The 19,213-nt window shown below is 37.8% G+C and overlaps 1 protein-coding gene across 10 annotated transcripts in view; it reads right to left on the bottom strand.

Annotated features, from left to right (window-relative positions):
- FBXO38 (F-box protein 38) overlaps nucleotides 1-19,213 on the bottom strand; it is a 53,864-nt gene that overhangs the window by 23,049 nt on the left and 11,602 nt on the right. For 9 of the 10 annotated variants that reach the window (XM_031018552.2, XM_031018559.2, XM_031018556.2 and 6 more), the window contains 10 exons: nucleotides 18,139-18,272; nucleotides 15,184-15,347; nucleotides 14,810-14,975; nucleotides 11,785-11,922; nucleotides 10,333-10,470; nucleotides 8,061-8,154; nucleotides 6,974-7,104; nucleotides 3,475-3,645; nucleotides 1,678-1,820; nucleotides 597-807 (listed from right to left, as the gene is read on the bottom strand). In XM_031018552.2, the coding sequence (XP_030874412.1) occupies nucleotides 597-807; nucleotides 1,678-1,820; nucleotides 3,475-3,645; nucleotides 6,974-7,104; nucleotides 8,061-8,154; nucleotides 10,333-10,470; nucleotides 11,785-11,922; nucleotides 14,810-14,975; nucleotides 15,184-15,347; nucleotides 18,139-18,272 (1,490 nt within the window). The remainder of the gene's footprint in view (nucleotides 1-596; nucleotides 808-1,677; nucleotides 1,821-3,474; nucleotides 3,646-6,973; nucleotides 7,105-8,060; nucleotides 8,155-10,332; nucleotides 10,471-11,784; nucleotides 11,923-14,809; nucleotides 14,976-15,183; nucleotides 15,348-18,138; nucleotides 18,273-19,213) is intronic. The other variant, XM_031018558.2, reaches the window with a different exon arrangement.

Raw genomic sequence — 19,213 nt, 5'->3', positions numbered from 1 at the left:
GCCCAAGAGCACATGGGCTGGATACAGCAGGAGTTCAGTCAATACTGAAGAATGCATGGGTAATTACATAAGTGAAATCCAACAGGTCTTTATTGGCTCATGTACTTAATTTGGTGGGTGTTTGTGAAGACTTAATGATGAAAGGTGCCCAACACAGTGTCTAGCACAGGACTGCTCTTCATTTTCTTTAGTTCTAGGAACATCCAAAAACAGTCCCCCAATGAAGTTCTATCTACTGATCTATTGGTCAGGGAGATATAAAGAGATGTTCCTTCGCCCAAATCCTGAAAGTTAAATCTCAGGTAGGCCAGGCCTCTAAGGCCCACTGTACCCTAATTCCCATGGCATCCATGAGTCCTTCCCATGCTGTAAGCACCCTTACAGAGTCCAGGGACAAGAGGCATCACAAAGATAGCTTTGAAATAAGCCAGCAGATAGGCACATTTCATCCCCACCCCATTTGCCTTGTCAACCAGGTCCCCCATGTGTAAAGTGACAAACTGAAATAGGGGGAGAAGGAAACAGAACAAGGTCAGAGAAATACAATCCAAAGTAAAAATCACTTCTGTGTGGAGCTCACAAAAGATCTGGGTTACCGTCGGCTGCAAACTGCTGCTCTCCTGGCTGCAGGTCTTGCCGGAAGTCATTCTCCTCGTCTGAGTCATCTGGGTGATGGTGATTGTTGTCATGGATGTTGGCATTATTTTGGGCATTGTTATCATTGTCATTGTTGGAGTTCTGGTTGCTAACAAGGGCCGAGGAAACCCCAATTCCCGTGCCTGCACTCAGACCGACTCGAGCACAGCCCTAAAGTGAGATGAAAGCACATGCATATTCACTCAGGTTAGTTAATAGGACACTTCATTTTTCATATTCCTCCATTTCATCTTGACCTAAGAATCTTTAAATAGCACTACTTTCACATATGCATCAAGCACCTTATTAGAGGCTCATAAGACTTCAAGCAAGACACAGCGCTATCAGTCTGGACTTAGAGATGACGAAATGCAGTGGAAAGAGGTCTGTGTAAGAGACCAGTAGGTGCTACAGCTGGGACTTGAAACCCAATAATCTGACCGCCAATCCTGAGCCTTCCCCACTATAATGTACTGCTTGCACAGTGGGAATGTAACCATTAAGAACTGAGGAGAGAGAGGGTAACTAGCTGAAGCATTAAGTTTTTATTACAGTGAGAACAAAAAGTTTTATTAGTTAAGCAGTTTTGAAATAATATTTCATACAACTAGACAATCTCAAGGTTTTCTAGGATTTTCAACTGCACAGAAGAGAGAACAGCAAAGTAAAACATTTCCAAAATAAATCCCTACTCCATACTTATATCTGAGGTTCCTAATTAGAGATTTAATCTTGCAACTAATTACTCTTGAGTAATACATTTTGACCTAGCTCAAATTTCCACCTTTGCTCTTACCTTACCTTCAGCTTATAGAACTGACAGAGACAGCTTTCTACTTACTTTTACCTTTCCCTTCTCTGGAGAGCCCTTACCAGCGCAAGGGGCCATGTAAATTATAACCTTTATGCCTTCACTGAAGCTAGAGTAAAAAGTCCAATTGTAACAATGTAAGGGCATATTATTAGGAAAGAAAATCACTTAGGTTTTGTTTTCTTCCTTGAGTATTAAAACAAACAATAATTCCCTCAAATGTGACTTACTTTGGGGGGTTCACGAAACATCTGGTCCAGTGAAATAAACTCGAGGCTGGGCAACAATTCAATAAACTGGCCAAAGGAGTCCAGCTTCAAAGCATGGCACCGCACTAAGTTGATATCCACCAGTCGCGTCCATCTTGAGTGGTCTGTTGGGAGAAACGACATGGCCAGAGAGTTTGACTAACACTTTCTCCATTACGGATGAATTTTGCTATAGGTCACAAAGATTTTCAAACCCTTTTCCTTTAAATAACTTTGATTTTATCTCATGATCTCAAAAACTTGATGACTAAATTATGATGTCTTCTTACCTAATTTCATTGTGAAAACGACAATGGCTTGGGAATTATTAACTTGAAACCAAGTCAGCCTTGATCTAAATGTGATCCATTCAACAACCTACATGCCTATTCAACAATAGGACACTAGGTTAAAGAAATGCTGGTGCATTCTTTTAATAGAACATTATACAGCTGTCAAAAAGAATGAAGGAGAATTGAGTATGCTTGCTATGGAAAGCTCTCTCACATATTCTTCGTGTAAAAACCAAGCTACAGGAGAGCGTATACCTAATAAGGTCCTCTGTATATAAATCATTTTTAAATGCTCTACATGTATAGGCTGCAATATGCACAAAATAATCTGTCCAGAGAATATTCAAGAAACCATTGACAGTGGTTACCTTTGAGAAGAGGAGACTTTTCATTTTGTACCTTTCTGTACTGTTTGGTATTGTTTATCAAGTGCATGTATTACTTTTAGTTTTTAAGTGTTAACAGGAGTTCTGAGTGATGGGATTATAGGCCATTTTTTGTTTTCTTCTTTATACACTTCTGTATTTAAGAAAACAAACAAACCAAAAATCCAATAAATGTTCTTTTTTTAAAGTGATCTACGCCTGCTACAACCTAAAGTTTGTATTTCCCAGTTAACTTCTTGGTGCAGCTGGGCGAGGGACAGAATTTCACTTCTGGGAGGGGAGACACGGCCATTCTAATGAGTAATCCCAACAGATGGCCCAGAGCCTGAGAAGAGGCTGGAGACGGGCTCTGTAAGGAGCTACAGTAGCCTTATGAGGCAACTCAGACAGGAGAGGAGGCTGTTGTGCAGGTGTCAGTGAGGGGGTTTGGTTTGGTTAAAAAGGATGTCAACTGAAAATTCTCTAGCTCTGAATTTATTTAAAGGTTTGTGAATTTAGGTATTTAAGAAGGGCCTTAAGAGTAACAAATAGTACCACTCTCTAGGGAGGAAAATGAACTCCCCCATATAAGGAAACATATCAAGTACAAAAGTCACACTTCTATACACAAGGGATCAGGTAGGGAGGGGAGAGCTGAAATAACCTAAGATTTTAAGGCAAATGAAAATTTCACCAGAAGTTAATGCTAAATACGTCACCTAATTGAAGTTTGTTTTTTTTTTTAAATACATACCCACTTTGTCCTTTCAGATGATGTGCGCCATTTGAAGGTAAGTCAGAGAAAACAAATATAATATCCCAGGCAACAATTCCTAACCTTAATTTTGTGTGCCTGGCTCAAAGAAATATACAAAAAAATCAGGGCAGTTGAATCCGTAACCTAGACAGTGCCAATTTCTAGGCAGAGAATTTCAGGAGTTCAAAGAGGCACTGATAGAACATTTCCAACTAGGTTATCAAAGGTTCCCAGCACTTGTATGAACATTCATATAAAATATCTACATTTTACATTAGGAATACAATTCATATCACACACACAAAACAAAAATATGTATTCTTTTGATAGCAGGCAGACATAGCCATAGTTAAGCCTACAATACCTGAGATCCAATTGTATGGGTTATGGAGATGGGGGCAATTATAAATTGCCAGATATTTGATACAGGAAAAAACTTCATTGACTGCCTTCATCCCTATATCGGTGATGATACCAGGATTTTCTACCACATCAGCCAAACCATACTTTACCAGATCTGCGTTCGCCATTCTGCCTAGAAAGAGAAATCAATTCCAAAAAAAAAAAAAAAAAACTCTTAAATGTCATGGAATGTTGCCGATTCTTTATCTTAACATCCAGTATATCACTCTCTATGATTGTTCTGTGTCATCGATCCATCATCAGCTTCAAGTCTGAATACAATTTTAGGGTTAGGTATTCGGTGTAAATACCATTTACTTGCAAAATAAAAACTTACATTAATATTAAAAGTCAAGGGATAGCTAACAGAAACAAATTATTTTCAATTGTTTAGAAGAGGAAAAAAGAAAGCAAAAATTCTTAAAGCAAAACTGAAGGATATATTGTATTGGTTCACACGGTGAAGTCTTAGCTTTAGCTTAGAAAAATAAGATCTTAAATATGTAACTCTTTCACAGTGTCAGGATCATGTTTTTGGAGTCAGGTGTGGCCATGTGTAGAAAAGAGTAAACTGGGAATTCAGGGTCATTCTTAAAACCCACGGTACTGGTTAGTAAAGATGTGCCCATCCCCAGAAAATGGGACTTCTAACTCAAATAATTCCCATTAAATTAGCACTCCCTCTGCCAATGGCCTTTAGTGCTCCCCATCTTGTAGGCACGCACAGGGATGGGGGTGGGGGTGGGTATCAGTAAAAGACAATCCTCCGTTCTCGTCTGTGGCACTGGAAATCACACCTTAATTCCTTGCCTCCTGTCCTCATTTTTCCCAGCTTCCTGCCTTTAATCTCCAGGATGGTCCACTTGACTACAAGCAATCTGAAGGAAAAGGGACTGCATCTAGTTAGTTAACAGTCACATTTTCAATGACCAACAGAGTGCTGGGGAGACAGGAACTCAATAAACGTCTCTCATAGTCCTCACTACCACCTGCCACCAAGTACGAAGAAAACACTGTTGCTCTGGTGAAGATGCCCCACACATCACAGGGATTTACACCTTTAGCTCGGAGCATGTTTAAAACAACTATTTACTCCAAACTCTTCCAATTTTATTCTCCACATAGTTCACAGTCTCTCTCTTATAGTCCCCGTTTTTTGTATTTACTGGCATTTCTTGCAGATTCTACCTTAATCCAATCCATCCTTTACAATTCGGCTGGGCAATTTTCTTTAGTCTGCTGTAAACACATTTTTCTTATCCTTTGGACTTGAACTTTTCTAATGATTGGGTAAATCTTGAACTGACCCTGTTCCCTGTCTGCATAAATGTTGTAACCTGACATAATAAATCCATCATCGTACATTCATTCCTTTGAGACCATCACCCTCTTCCAGCTCTTGGGGTCTCCTGATTATCACGCTCCCTCAAGAACTCTGATGACATCACCCAGAACTCATCTTTGTTTCTTTTGCAGGTCTCAATTCCATCTCTCTCCCTCTCACCAAAGCCCCAGCACTAAAGACAACACTACTCTGGTTTTTAATAAGTTTTACATTCCTATCGCCTTTGAATAAAACTCTGCTATCATAAATCTATGAAAGCAAAAAACTCTTAGTGTTCATCTTCGGAACACTTTTCTTCTACTCGTAACACACAGCTTCTGCTTTTCAGCACATCCATTTCCCCAATGTGGCACTGTCATTTTTACCATAAATGTATCGGGCACAAAGGTGATGTTTCTATTGATATTTTGCCAAGTCTTTGTAACAAAACAGTGATAGAAGTTTTACTAGAGGTGATGCCACCCCCACCGTCCTGGAGAGGTGCTTCAAGATCTAAATTACTGAGAAGAATGAGATTAAGTGACAAAGTATGAGCAGTGACCACGCGTTCCTCCCTGGATGCTCTGTCAGAGGCACCTAGCACCTACAGTGATACAGACAATCCTGGGCTGTCTTTGGAGGATCAGAGGCAAATACATATATGGAGAAATGGATGAACTATAGCAAATACGAAAACAAGAATTGATTATGAAAAGGTCAAGACAAAGAGATTTCAATGTGAAAGACACTATGAAACATGCTGAAAAGCACAGGGAGCAGTAGTCAAAAGGTAAAGTGTTTTTCTATTGAATTTGTGTTTCAGGGAAAGAGACACTGTAGGGAAATAGCTGGTTATAAAGATAACTCTCAAAAGACAATCTTTCAGTGGGCCTAAATGTGGCCATCTTGAAAATACAAAATTTGTCAAGTTTTGAGCTTTGGGGAAGACGAAAAAATAAAATTATAGAAGGAACACCAATTACCAAGCTAAAAATTTTGCTGGGTTACACATAAGCTACTGTAGAAACAACATAGAGAATGTAAGCAACCTCATTCAAAACCAGAAAAGCCTGGTATCAGATACACTAATTTTATATGAAATGACTATACTAGTTTAGCATTTTAAAGCTATGTTGGTGAAAAGCCCATCTTTTTCAAAGTTACACAGATTAAAAATAATTCCCATTAAATTGGCAAGAAGATAATAATTTGATTTCTTAATCCTTCGCATGTAATAACGAGCACTGCAACAAAGAAAAAGTAAACAAAACAATATTCAGACATCTATTAAAAATGAAAAAGGACAACAGTCACGTTTGACCTAGACTGTCCTGACCAGAGGAATTAAGCCTCATGTTCTTCTACAATGCAAACTAGATCCTAAGAAAAAGTGCCATCTGGTATGACAGTGAGTTTAAGAAAGACCTGTTAGAAATTACACGGGGAAGAAACAATTCTTGCAAAAATAAAAACATGCTGACGGTGGAAATGCTCTTGCATGTCTGATTAATGTCGTATGTGGGAAAAAAGCTTGAATAATGAATTGACATGCATTCAAACCCAAAGGAATGAGTTCCCAATTGTAAATACATTCCAGAAAATGCTGTCAACAAGCCTTCCAACAGCAATCATCATCAAATGAATACTGACCATTATGTGCTCACACTATCTGGGAAATCCAGAACCCCCAGCGGGCTTATTATGGAAATGAAGAGCATGGACAGGGAATGGGACCTCATCTGAGAGGACCATCAAAAGCTTCAAGAAGTGTGGCAGATCAAATTCAACAAATGGAACCAAGGATGACATTCTGTGAAAAAAATGAAGCAGAATGGGAAAGAAACTTGGGCAGTAAAATGGAGACAATATCAAATGTAGGTAAGGATTTTTTTTTTTTTTGTATACTGTTAATCATTATATTTTCTTTAATATGCTAAGTCAGAGGCAATATGGGAAAAAAAAAATCACTGACACTTCAAGATTAAATTAAAAGTTCCTTTTTCATGAAGGCAGAGCCCCTAAAATCTTAAGCTGTCTTATATCCAAGAAAATATGGCACATCTCAATTCAAGTTTCAGTTTGTCAAGTAAGTTCCCTACAGCAATTCTAGGGAATAAAATGGTTGATTAAGTCTTACTCTGCAGCAAAAACTCATCTACATATCCCAGATGAAGTGTTTCAAACTGGGGGAACTCCAGCTCTGCCATCTTTAGGGCAGAAAAGACGCCATCTTTGGTTAGGGAAGGCTGGATCCGAACTTCATGTAACCTATGAGAAAAAAATATCAGAGTAAAATAAAAACCATCAGCATCAAAGGTTCTTCCTAGCATAAGGCTCTGAAAGAAGTTCATCGTACCAAAATGTCACATGCAAACAACTCTCCTCTCCTCTATTAAAAAACATTAGAGATGTTTTCTTTAAAGGAGCATTTTGCAAAGTGTGGGCACAAGTTACATTAAGTAAGTTACATAAGTAAGAACTGTATATCCTTTCTAGTGCTTGCTTAAACCTGATTAAGTCAAAGTCAGAATCTGCATCTGATGCTGATTATTCAACATCTTTTTTTATGCTGTTAAAAGTGCCATTTTAACAAAGATTATAGCTCTATATTGGGTAACAATACCTACTTACTTAAACTTAGAAACAGTTTTATTTATATTCTTAATATTCTTTTGATGGAAAGAGTTTCGTTTTTAAATTGAAAAAAATGGTTAACTCAATTTAAATACAATATAAAAGGAGAGGCAGACTTCTGATCTGTAGGAAACAGTAAATGTGGCATAAACTGATATAAAGATATGTTAAAAATATAAAGATGTTAAAGGTCAGGACTCTTAAAAAGCTGACTTAAAATACTGATTTCTGAATAGCAAATACTATCACCAACTAAAATAATTCCAAAAATCAGAGAAGGTTCAAAGAATGGTTCCCAAGAGAGCTGCAGTGTATCAGTGCTGATTTCTGTTGGGACTTCAGAATGTTGACTGCTTTTCTCTGATGAGACCACACCCCTGCAGAGCTTGCTGGGTCTGGAGGGCAGCTTAGCTGGTCATCAGTTATAAGACTACCACTACTAAGTGATGCCCTAATACTATTTAAACAAGTCCTTTATATTTTACATCTGGATGAGACATAATCAAACTTCATACACACATTCCCCCAATTTTTGTAAAACAGGAAAAACATAACTCTAAGACAAAAGACAACATGAAGAGGAAACATACCTACGAGCAGCAGTGATAATGAGGTAACCAAGATCTACTTCAAGAGCATTTTTGCATGCTCCCAAAACAATTGTGTGCAAATTTCTAAAACCACCTAGTTAAGGGAGAAAAGGAACAAAAACAGTAAGAATTTCCTTTGACTACAGCATGTTCAGTATTTATATGCATTTTAGATGACAATTATCTGGTTAAAAGTAAATCTAAGTTTGTTTTTTCATTCAAATTAATATCTCAAGATGAATTATGACTACTAGTCATTTCCTAAAAAGAGATGAAAACAGATACTGTCATTCTAAAGAGGCATTCTGATCGTGTCAGAAAATTACTCCAAATTATTGAGGCTTTTAAGAAAGGATTTTCAGAAAGCTAGACATTCATAAGGGAACTGTAAAGAAGGGATCCTGACATTTTCTAGCCAAAGTTTGAACCTCCAATATATCATATGGAACAAGACCACCACTCCTTTAACTTCAACTGTTTTTTTATGTTTTTGGAATTTGCTCTGTAAATACAGAGCAAAAACAGTACGTGAATTATTAACGTATACAGCTCAATGAATTTTCACAAGATTGACTTTAAACTTTTATGAATAGAATCACACAGTATGTACTTTTGTGTCTGGCTTCTTTTGCTAAAATTCTTGTTTAGGAGATTCATCCAGATTGTTGCATACAGTGGTAGTTTATTCATTTTCATCACTGTGTAATATTCCTTTGCACAAATATGTCACATTTGAATCATCCATGCTGTTGCTGATAGGCATTTGGGTTGTTTCCATTTGGAGGCTATTATGAACAGTGCTACTATGAACAATTTGGGGCATCATCTTCTGGTGAAGAGATATGTGCATTTCTGTTGGGTTTAAAGCCAGGAAGGCAACTGCTGATATGCATATAGTCAACTTTAGTAGATACTACCAAACAATATTTTGTTGCTCTACATCCTGGCCAACACTATTGTCTCTTTCCTATTAGTCATGCTTAGGCATAAACATTTTAGTGCTTGTGTATCGCACTGTGGTTTTATTTTGTATTCCCCTAGTGATTAATGATGTTTATCATTTTTTCATGTTTATGGGCCATTTAGTTACCACCTTTTGTGAAGTCTTTTCTATTCAGGTTGTATCCCTATTTTTCCTATCAGCTTGTCTGCCTTTTTCTCATTAATTTCAGAAGTATTTCATATACTCTAGATACAAGTCCTTCATCTGATACCTGTATTGCAAATAGATTCTCCCACTTTGAAGCTTGGCCTTTCACTCTTAATCACACCTTTTGATGAATGGAAAAAATGTTTTATATAGTAGAGTTTATCAATTTTTTTCTTTATGGTAAGTGCTTTTTGGTATCCTGTTTGATAAATCTTTGCCTACTCAAGGTCAAAAAGACATTCTCCTACCTTTTTTTATGAACGTTTTGTTTTTCACATTCGGATCTATGATTCATCTATCTGGAATTAACAACTTTTGTGTGAGGCATACTGACTCCTTAAGTAAAATATAAGGCAGAGTCATTCTTAAACACTTTATTAGGGGAGAAAAGTCTGGTTTTTCTTTCAGGACATTTATACAAATTCTTAGTTTTTGGCATCTCTCTCCAGGTCTTCTCTCTAATGAATGGTTTCACTGTGGTCTTCTTATCCCTTCTCTGACTTTTTCCTGTTTGCTACAGCCATGCAATAAAAATAATGCTGCTGATCTTGAGGAAGCTTGCTCCATCCCCTTCATACAATGTAATAAAGTATACTTCCACCATACTTGACTGAAAAAATGCCTAAAAATGTACTGCTTACTCATATTCTAATAGTATTAATGACATCAATTTTTACCAATAGTACTTAATGATATTCCATTTATATTTTGAATATACAAAGTTAGATTTTTGTTCTCAACAGTTAATTATCTACTTTGCTAAATTTTGTGGTATTTGTGTTGTAATGAGGAGATGTGGAGCACATTCTGTTATATATCATTATTTAAATTTCTCAGGAAAATTCCAAATATAATAGTTGTACGATTAACTAAGTAATAAGGATTAACAAGCCAGAAAACATGCTTTATCACTCTATTTTGAGGTTTAGCATTGCATAAAAAGAAAATGAATATTAGTCCATGCTCATGGTTACTTATTCTCCATCGGATGCACCAGACAGAAAGGGAAATTACTAACAAGCATTTTCTTTTAAAAAGACTCACAAGAGAAGCTAAATAAAAGCATAATAATTTTTTTAAACTGGTTTAAAAAGTATTCAGTAACTAAAGAAAAACGAATACCTGATCTCCAACTGTCTTCAACTACGTGTTGGATAAGACCTCCAAGGAAAGGAACTCGAACCATTTCCAAATGTTCCAAGTTTCGGGCAGAGGCTAAGCCTGTTACTAAAGGGACATACTTCAAGGAGTTTGTGGGCCCTAGGGGGGGAAAAATACTTCAGTGGAACAATGTAAATTGACTTAAAGATGAATTTTCAAACCAGCAGCTGAAATAACTTATAAATTCTATGTGTGAAACTGACAGCCAAGTAGTTAATTCTCTATAATTTATACTTATTAGAAATGAAAGTATTAGCCTGTTAACCATGTATTTATTCAGCGTAAGGATTTTTCAGTAACACTGGAGAAATACTTAGTATTTTTCATAAATCCCCCAAAGTTTCAATAGTTTTGAGCTCAAAATAACTAAGGGGAGAAAGCCAAGGGGAAGATGGGATCCTTCACTCAAGTAAATAGCTGGTCATAAATACCCATCTGTGACCAGTGTTATATGAGGTATTATGGAAGATCACAAGACATAGTCCTATCTATCACAGAGCTTACAAATGACATGGAAATAAAACTGAATAATTCTAAGAATACAAAGGCGTGACATATCAACTATAAAAACAAGATCCGTTGTACTACATAAAAAAGAAAAGAGTAAAAGAGAAGAGGAAGGAAGTGTATAGCTCAGGACAAGGGAACAATACACAGTGTAAAGACAGTCACTGAGGTGAAGGCTGGTAGGGTTGCAGAGGGGACACTGAATAGGCAAGCCTGACAATAAAAGAAGGTACATCTTGGTAAAGAATCAGAAATAAAAATATCAAGAGGGGCCCCAGCTTTTAAGAACTTTAAAGCAGAATAGTTCCCACCTGACAATCTAAGGCAACAGAGACACTGAAGGTTTCTGAACAGAAAAGCAGTTCCATAAAAGCAGTGCTTTCTGCTTTACGAGATTACGTCATGCTATGTAATCAGAAATCAGACAGAGATCTATTCTAACAATCCTACAGAAAGTAAAAAGTGAGGGGTGCCTGGGTGGCTCAGTCGGTTAAGCATCTGCCTTCGGCTCAGGTCATGATCTCAGGGTCCTGGGATCAAGTCCCGCATTGGTTTCCCTGCTCAGTGGGGAGCCTGCTTCTCCCTCTCCTGCTCCCCCTGCCTGGGCTCTCTCTCTCTCACAAACAAGTAAATAAAATCTTTAAAAAAAATTTAAAAAAGAAAAAAAAGAAAGAAATTAAGTGCCTGTAAAAAATATGTAGAGACTGTGATGCCCCCCTCTCTCCCCGCCAAGGGTAAAACACAAATCACGTGTCTACTGACTTTAAAACAAAAAGAGCATTTATTTTCACAAGGTGAATAATTTACCAAACATAAATAATAATAACATAATGTAATTCGATTTACAAATGTAGCTATGGAGTTTGCTTTAGGATATTTTTAGATATTTTAGAACTGTGCCATTACCTGCACAGTTCCTCATGACGAAAGTTCGTAAACTGATGCAAAGAAAGTCTTTGAACGGCTGTGGTTTAGTGAGTCTTACCCACTTCATATAAAGGTGCCTTAGCATCGGGATACAAGGAATTTCAGGAACATTCACCCCTAAAAACATATACCAAAAAAACAAAAATCACAAAAACACTCTGTATTCTGCATAAAAGTGCAACAGTCTACTTTTCAAGTTGACAATTTATCCTTCATGGATATTTTCACCACAACGAATTGCCTAATCAAAGTCCATCAAGTTTGGCTTAGTTAAAACAGGCTTGTAACGAACAATTTAAGCAAACCATGAACACTCTGTTATTTCTTTAGAAAAGGCATATGGAGATGGGATTTTAAAAGTATTCCCACTTTTTATACACATGAATCTTTCTCATAACTCTACAACTCTTCCAGGATACATACATACACCCAGTAGACGTAAAATGAAAACAGGTTACTGAAAACAAAATTATGTGGAAGGAATACACAAAAGTACTATTTGACTATCAATGTCCACTGTCCCACCAGTGAAAAAACTAAAACACAGGCAGGCTAGTTGGCTTCAAATATCATAATATCCAAAAACAGAGATTAAAGCTGTTTCTACAAATGAATGAACCTTAAGGATTTGTAAATGTGTGGGAGAAACCAGTCTGTATGACTCTGAGAAAGTGAGAAACCCATCAGTCATTTATTTTAATATTTCAAATTGATAAAGGTATTTTATCCTTCAGATCCATAAATGACTTAACACTAGGAATCATACCTGCAGAGGACCCTGTCTGGGAGAAAGGGGATGGAAAGTGGAAGGAAAAGCCGGGAGACACAGAAGAAGAAAGAAGATAGGTAACTTGTAAGTTCTGAAGGGAAGAAAGCAGATCAAAGACCTTGTCCAACAGTTAAAAACCAGAGCCTCACAAAAAGCCGAGGAAGTGACACAAATCTCTGAGAGAAATCCTAAGGACCCAGTGTGATGGCATTTAACACACAGCAGCTGGCAAAACCAGTTTAATACCAACTTCACTGGTAGAAGTCCTGCTAGCAAAGGCAACTAGAGAAAGCGAAACTAGCAGAGTACCTGAATGACTGGTTTTTTAGAAGCTAAATTCTGCAGGATGCTCCTACTATAAGGATTACTCCTTAACCTGCCCCTTCCCAAAAAGCAGGTACCTTTAGACTTAAACTACGCATATACCCTGTATGGCAGCAGATGGGAAGTAAAATCGAGGATGAGACCAACGGAAGAAAGGCAGAGGCAATGAGGTATAGACTAAGACTCAAGATGCAGAACTCACAAATATACACTTAGTATCTACCATGATGGTGGTAATTCTGATTAGCAAACTCAGTAGCAAGAGTGAGAGAGAGATCCACCAGACAACATAGCTCTATCCTATGCCCAATCCACCTTTTGCCTCAAATCCATTCTATAAACAAAGGACACAATTGCTATCTTCCCAGCACGTGCACTAATTTACTATACACATTTATAACACCATCACAGTGTTAAACTATTCAATTAATCAAATGAATGCATGCATTTCAACCAAATTTACCTACTTATATCTGCAATGAACAATGACAGGAATCATGGGAAATACACTGACTTTACATTATTATAAACTTCAGATATTACAGTATCTTTATTGTCTAAAAATGCAGTCTCAAACTAGATATCCAAAGGCCTAATCACAATCATTCCTTGATCATGTAAATAAAAGGGGGCTAGAGTGCATTCCTCTTCTGCCATAATTGTGCACATAAACCCTAGTTAAGACCCACTCCTTGGGGCGCCTGGGTGGCTCAGTTGGTTAAGCGACTGCCTTCGGCTCAGGTCATGATCCTGGAGTCCCGGGATCGAGTCCCGCATCGGGCTCCCTGCTCGGCGGGGAGTCTGCTTCTCCCTCTGACCCTCCCCCCTCTCATGTGCTCTCTCTCTCTCATTCTCTCTCTTTCAAATAAATAAATAAAATCTAAAAAAAAAAGACCCACTCCTTACCACTCCTGCTGCACTCCCTGCACCACCTGACCCAGTTTCAGAAATTTCTAGTTCTTAAGACCATCACCAATGCCGAGAATAATGCTTAGAACAGAGCAGATACTCAATAGGTGTATTTTAAATAAAGCATTTAATAAATAAATATTAAAAGTCAGACTACAGTAACAGAAGTCCTCCCGAAACCCTTTCAATAATGTTAAGCCAGAGGTGGCAAATTAGAGAAAACATATACCCTTATTATTTACTTAGACAGAAATTATTGGCTTAGACTATTTGGATGGAGAATGTACACTATAATCACTGCAAATAAGGTGCCTCTGGAAAAAGAGCACCCCATTTCCCATTTCTCAGAGAACAAGAAAAGTAGCAGATTTTTCTCATTGGCTCCAAGTTGAACAAAGGGAAACGTTCTGGTTGGAGAAGATACAAGCTCCAAGTAAACTAAGAGCTATTTGGCTTTTTTATTCCTCAATGTTCTAGAGATGAGCTGTGTAATAAAGTTGCCACTATTGCATGTGGCTGTTTGATAAATGAATATGAGATAAAAATTCAGTTCCTCTGTTTCACTAGCCCCGGAGGGAACCATATGGGAGAGTACAAACCCATGACATTTCCATCACCACAGAAAGCTGCATTGGAGACCTCTCCTCTGAAGGGTTGAACTAGGACCAAAAGGGCAGAGAACAAGGGCAGGATTCTGGCTCACTGAAACAAAACAAAACAAAACAAAACAAAAAAACCACAACCTAACAACTTTCAGAACTACTCAAATGGTCTTCAAAAAGGGAACAGACTGGTTGTGAAGCAGTATTTCTCTAACCCTCCAGCCCCCACCTAGGACTCCTTAATGGGAAATCTAAATTCGTATACACGTCTCACAAGCATTTCTTTGGCCATCATCAATCAAGAAAGCTATTTCTCAAATTCTCATTATTCCTTTTCAGTGAATATTCAGTTATATGACATTTCGAGGAGACACAGGTGACCCAAGAAACATGTACTTACCAACTAAATGTAAAGTCTGAATTTTGGCTCCTATAGGAATTTTCAGTTTATTTTCAGGAGGAATTGGAAATGCTCCGTTACGATTACGAAATTTCCCCAAAATATGAACATGAGGCATATATGTCCAAATAGATTCTACCAATTCCAAATGAGAAGTTTCCACACCCTAGAAAATAATGCCAAGCAAGCATAAGAAAAGGCTATTTATTTAGCATCCAAAGCTTCTATTTCTGTATCATAAGATGCTAAGTACGCAATGGAACTTAAAAGTTTGTTATGGATGAAATCTGCACGTGAGTGAGCATATTTTTTCATTCTTTGATTTATTATTTCATCAAACAGTTGGTATCAAATGTTCAACCAATTACACTCACCACTAAATTTGGGCATGCCTGCAAAGCTTCCAGAACGCCTGGAATGCTAAAAGCCTCATGGCCCCGTACCCTTCGCCTCTCAAGGTATCTAGGATGAAGGCCATAAAGCTGTTCGACATCTGGCATCTTCTTCAATAGTGTTAGAAAACTGGAATCTGTGAAGCCTGAGAAATTCAGAAGCATTTAGAGGCAAGTTAATCTTTGTATTCATGAACATTTATTAGGCACTTGTCATTTCTGTCAAAAGTTACCAACAACAAAAGGTTTCCTTTTTAAAGTTTCTTAAGACTAACACTATGGCTGAACAAACGGTTAAAGAGAAAATATATTCCTTTAGTAATAAAGGAAATGTTTCAGAAACCCCACTTATCCTGAATTAATATTTTACAGAGCTGAGGCTTTTAATTTATGATTGTCTTTTTGTTGCTGCTGCTTTTAAGGCACACAAATCTTCGACTAGGGACAACACACATTTAACCTGGATAATTTGCACCCATTACTGGATTGGTGGGTGAGGAGGGACCACCTACCTGATCAGCACTACCCTCCACCCCTCCCAAGGTGCTCTCTGGTCCAGAGAACCTCTAAGGCTCTGCTCTAGAGCACACAACTAAAAAAGGAGGAAGATATGATCCTCACCTTCACGAAGCTCACAGTTCTAACCTAAATCCCATCTCAAACTAGGTTCTCTTGGTCTATCCATTTCCTGATAACTACTCTATCCTGTGTTTAACTACCACTCCCTGGACATTTCAGAGAGTTGATTCTTCTGAAAAAGACAGATCAAGTTAGCTAAGAGAACATAAGTGAACCAAACTGAAAGGATGCTGAGCTGACAGAAAGCTATTTATCTGGGAGGCCAACTGTGTTCCATCCACCAGATGGGAACAGAGAGGCAGGTTACTTTCACAGCAGGGGTTTTGATGAGGTAAGGAGGGAGACAAGTTTCATTAGGTTGATACTTTATTTAATCTGGGGTATTTTGTCTTTAATGGAGGCTGTCAGAAATCCAACTGTCCGCTCACTAATGACAAGCAAAAATATTAACTCTCAAGAATGTAAATGGAGCCCCAAATCACTAAGTCTTACATACTAAAGTTTTCAAAAGTTGTTCTATTTGAACAGGGCTGGTCCAGATGACTGTGGTAACTTTAGAATCACAAAACTGAAAAGTAAGAAGAGACCTCAAAGATTACTTGGTCTGATTATACTAATAGTTCTTATTATCATCGTGTAGAATAACCTTCACTAACTGAGCCATTCAATGTGCTAACAATTCTACGTTTTTTCATCTATTCTCCCAACCCAGTGAAAAAGGTAATCACCCCACTTAGGAATGTAAAAATGAACCTGAAAGAATTTAAAAGCTACTGTGTGAAAGAGCCAGAGTTCAAAACCAAGTCTGACCACTGCCAATGTCCATCCTCTTTTGTCATACACTCTCATCAAAAAATGGATATAGTTCCAGCTTGTTTATTGAGATTATATGAGAATCCAAAGATATCACATATGTAAACCATAAAGTACTACATAAAAACCGTAGTTATCATTATTATATAGAAATTCAGGGCGTAAACTCCAGGTTTAAACTATTGCCAGAGGGGCATTAGTAAGCAGGGTTAATGAGATCTTATTCTAGGCTACAGACTGTTTGCTTCGACCCTCTTTTATTGCAGGGATGGGAAGCCTTGGGCTCACAGGTATTTATCACAGTCTGAAAGAAATCAGCAATACGCAGACAGATTCTTCTCTAATTTGATAAGGGGCAGAGATGTTAAGGCTCAGGCTACATCACATGGGAGCTCTGCTATCCTGCCTCTTTATACAGTGCATTAATCCCATTGCTGGAATTCCTGCTGGTCTAACCTCTGTTAAAGCATATCTAATCTAAGGACTGATAGTCATTTTCACATTTCCCTCATTTTTTTCCCCCCTTTCCTGCTATAAATGATTACTCTCTGGAAAAAAAGAAGTCCTTTTCCCTCAGGACGGTTTCTTTGAAGTATTTGAAGACAACTGTGGTTTGCCTCCCACCAAGCTAAGTTCTAGCCTCAGGTCTTTGCAATGTTCTTCACAAAAAGCTATATATACTGATAACTAACTGGCCAACTGAAGAGTTACTAGTTGACTGATGACCTTTCGAAAGGATATGGCACCCCAAACTGTAAAATATTCCAGTACCGCAGACAGTCTATCCTGTTCCACTTCACTTGTCAAGGTTCCCCCATCCCACCCTCATCACATTTTCAAAATATCAGGATCTGGATAATGCTGATAAGATGTCGTTAAACAAGACATTCAAAATTGCTACACAACAGTAACTAGAAGTCACTAGTTAACAGATTGGTGTTAACTGAAAAGAAGCCTTGATTGGCCCTTCATTTTAATTCCTCCCTTTCAGGTGTGCTCTGCTTAACTAAATGTATCAACTTTCTTTTCTGGTCTCTACGTGAGGTCCATTTGTGTGGTTAGGCTACTAAGTCCGAATTCTTCACCCAGAAGACCAATGCCCTATTTGAGAATCTCTAAGACCTTGTATAGGCCTTCCAAAAGTGCTAAAGAAATGAAAGCTCCAGAAGTGCAATTTCTGTGGCCTGCTAGAGCAGCTTTACACAAATTGATTAATATCTGTTTAACTAGAGGCTGCCGTTAAGGGGTACAGGGAAGCTATGAAAACCTGCGTCATAGAACAAAGGACACTTTGTCTAATATAAGAGACATACATTGAGTTCTCCGATGGTACATTTGTGGAACAGGCTGATGTAGTTCCTTAAGGAAATAAACCAGTAAAGCCTCCGGCAAAACATTTTTCAACCCAAATGAACCTAAGTAATTTAGGTAAAATTCACCTACAAGGTGACTTAGATTGCCTATCTTAAGACAAGTAATGTTTGATGGGAATATTATGAGGTTCCAGTAGGATTCCAGGGTACCTTACAGGCTAGATCTACTTACCACTTGGCATGTATTCCCACCACCGCCCTGCACAGAGATCCACAACCCTCACCACTCTCAGATATAGGGTCACTGCTTCTTTTAGCTTCCTGGAGAGACATTCCATACACATGATATCCTGCAGAGGGAGGTACCTTTGTGAGAGAAAGAAACTCATATTTATCAAGTGGGTAAGTACTTCCTCTCACCAACAGGTTACTTTTTGTCCTTCTTCCATTCTCCTACCCCTTGAATGAAATAAGACCTTAGGAATATTCACAGGGTTTTAAGATTAACATGCACATAAAGCTTTTCACTAAAAACAGATGAGTCAGCAAATACTCAAGCATCCAAATAAAGTACTGAGCTCCCTCCATAGGGTGTTTACTAAAACCTGCCTTTCTCCTTTTAAGTTTTTACAAACGAAGAAAATCTCAAGAAGAAAAAAAAGGAAGAAAAATATCTTAGTGAATTTCAAGGCCTGATGATAAGGGAACATGAGAAAGAGAGAATCAGTTTAAACATGGCCAATATAATTTTATAGCTTTTACAGAAATCATTTCCTGTAGTAGCTAAAAAAATTCCTCTCTGCTCCCTCAACACACCCAGAAACTCTATTTTTTCCATGTATACTAAAGTTTATAGTATACAATTTCTTTCCTAGATCTTTTTACTTTTTAGGTCACACACAAGTACTGCATAAGCATTAAGTGAGAACACCTCATCTCAACTACAATTTCCTCTTTTACAACTCCCTGTTATCTCTTCCTTCCTGAAACTTTTCAACTAACCTGCACTTTTGTTGTTTCCAATAAAAGCAATATATATTTTGAAATATCAGAATATCTCATCTCTCTCTCTTCCTGAACACTCCTCCATACACAACTACATTAAAAAAAAAAAAAAAAGGTAAAAACTACCCTTTACTGAGGTTGTATTGTATCAGACACTGTAATGTAGTCACTATTTCACAACATGACGAAGTAGGCTGTACTTCATTTGCCCTCCCCCAATCCTTTTTCTTTCTCTGCTAGGCTGTGTTCCCTACCCTTCCAGCTGTCAGTTGATTTTGGCCAACACATACCATGGGCAAAGG

This window comes from Leptonychotes weddellii, chromosome 7 (assembly GCF_054177405.1).
Source record: "Leptonychotes weddellii isolate Sample4059 chromosome 7, ASM5417740v2, whole genome shotgun sequence".
NCBI lineage: Eukaryota > Metazoa > Chordata > Mammalia > Carnivora > Phocidae > Leptonychotes > Leptonychotes weddellii.
The sequence above is the reverse complement of the archived record's forward strand: the minus strand, read 5'-3'. Positions and strand labels throughout refer to the sequence as shown.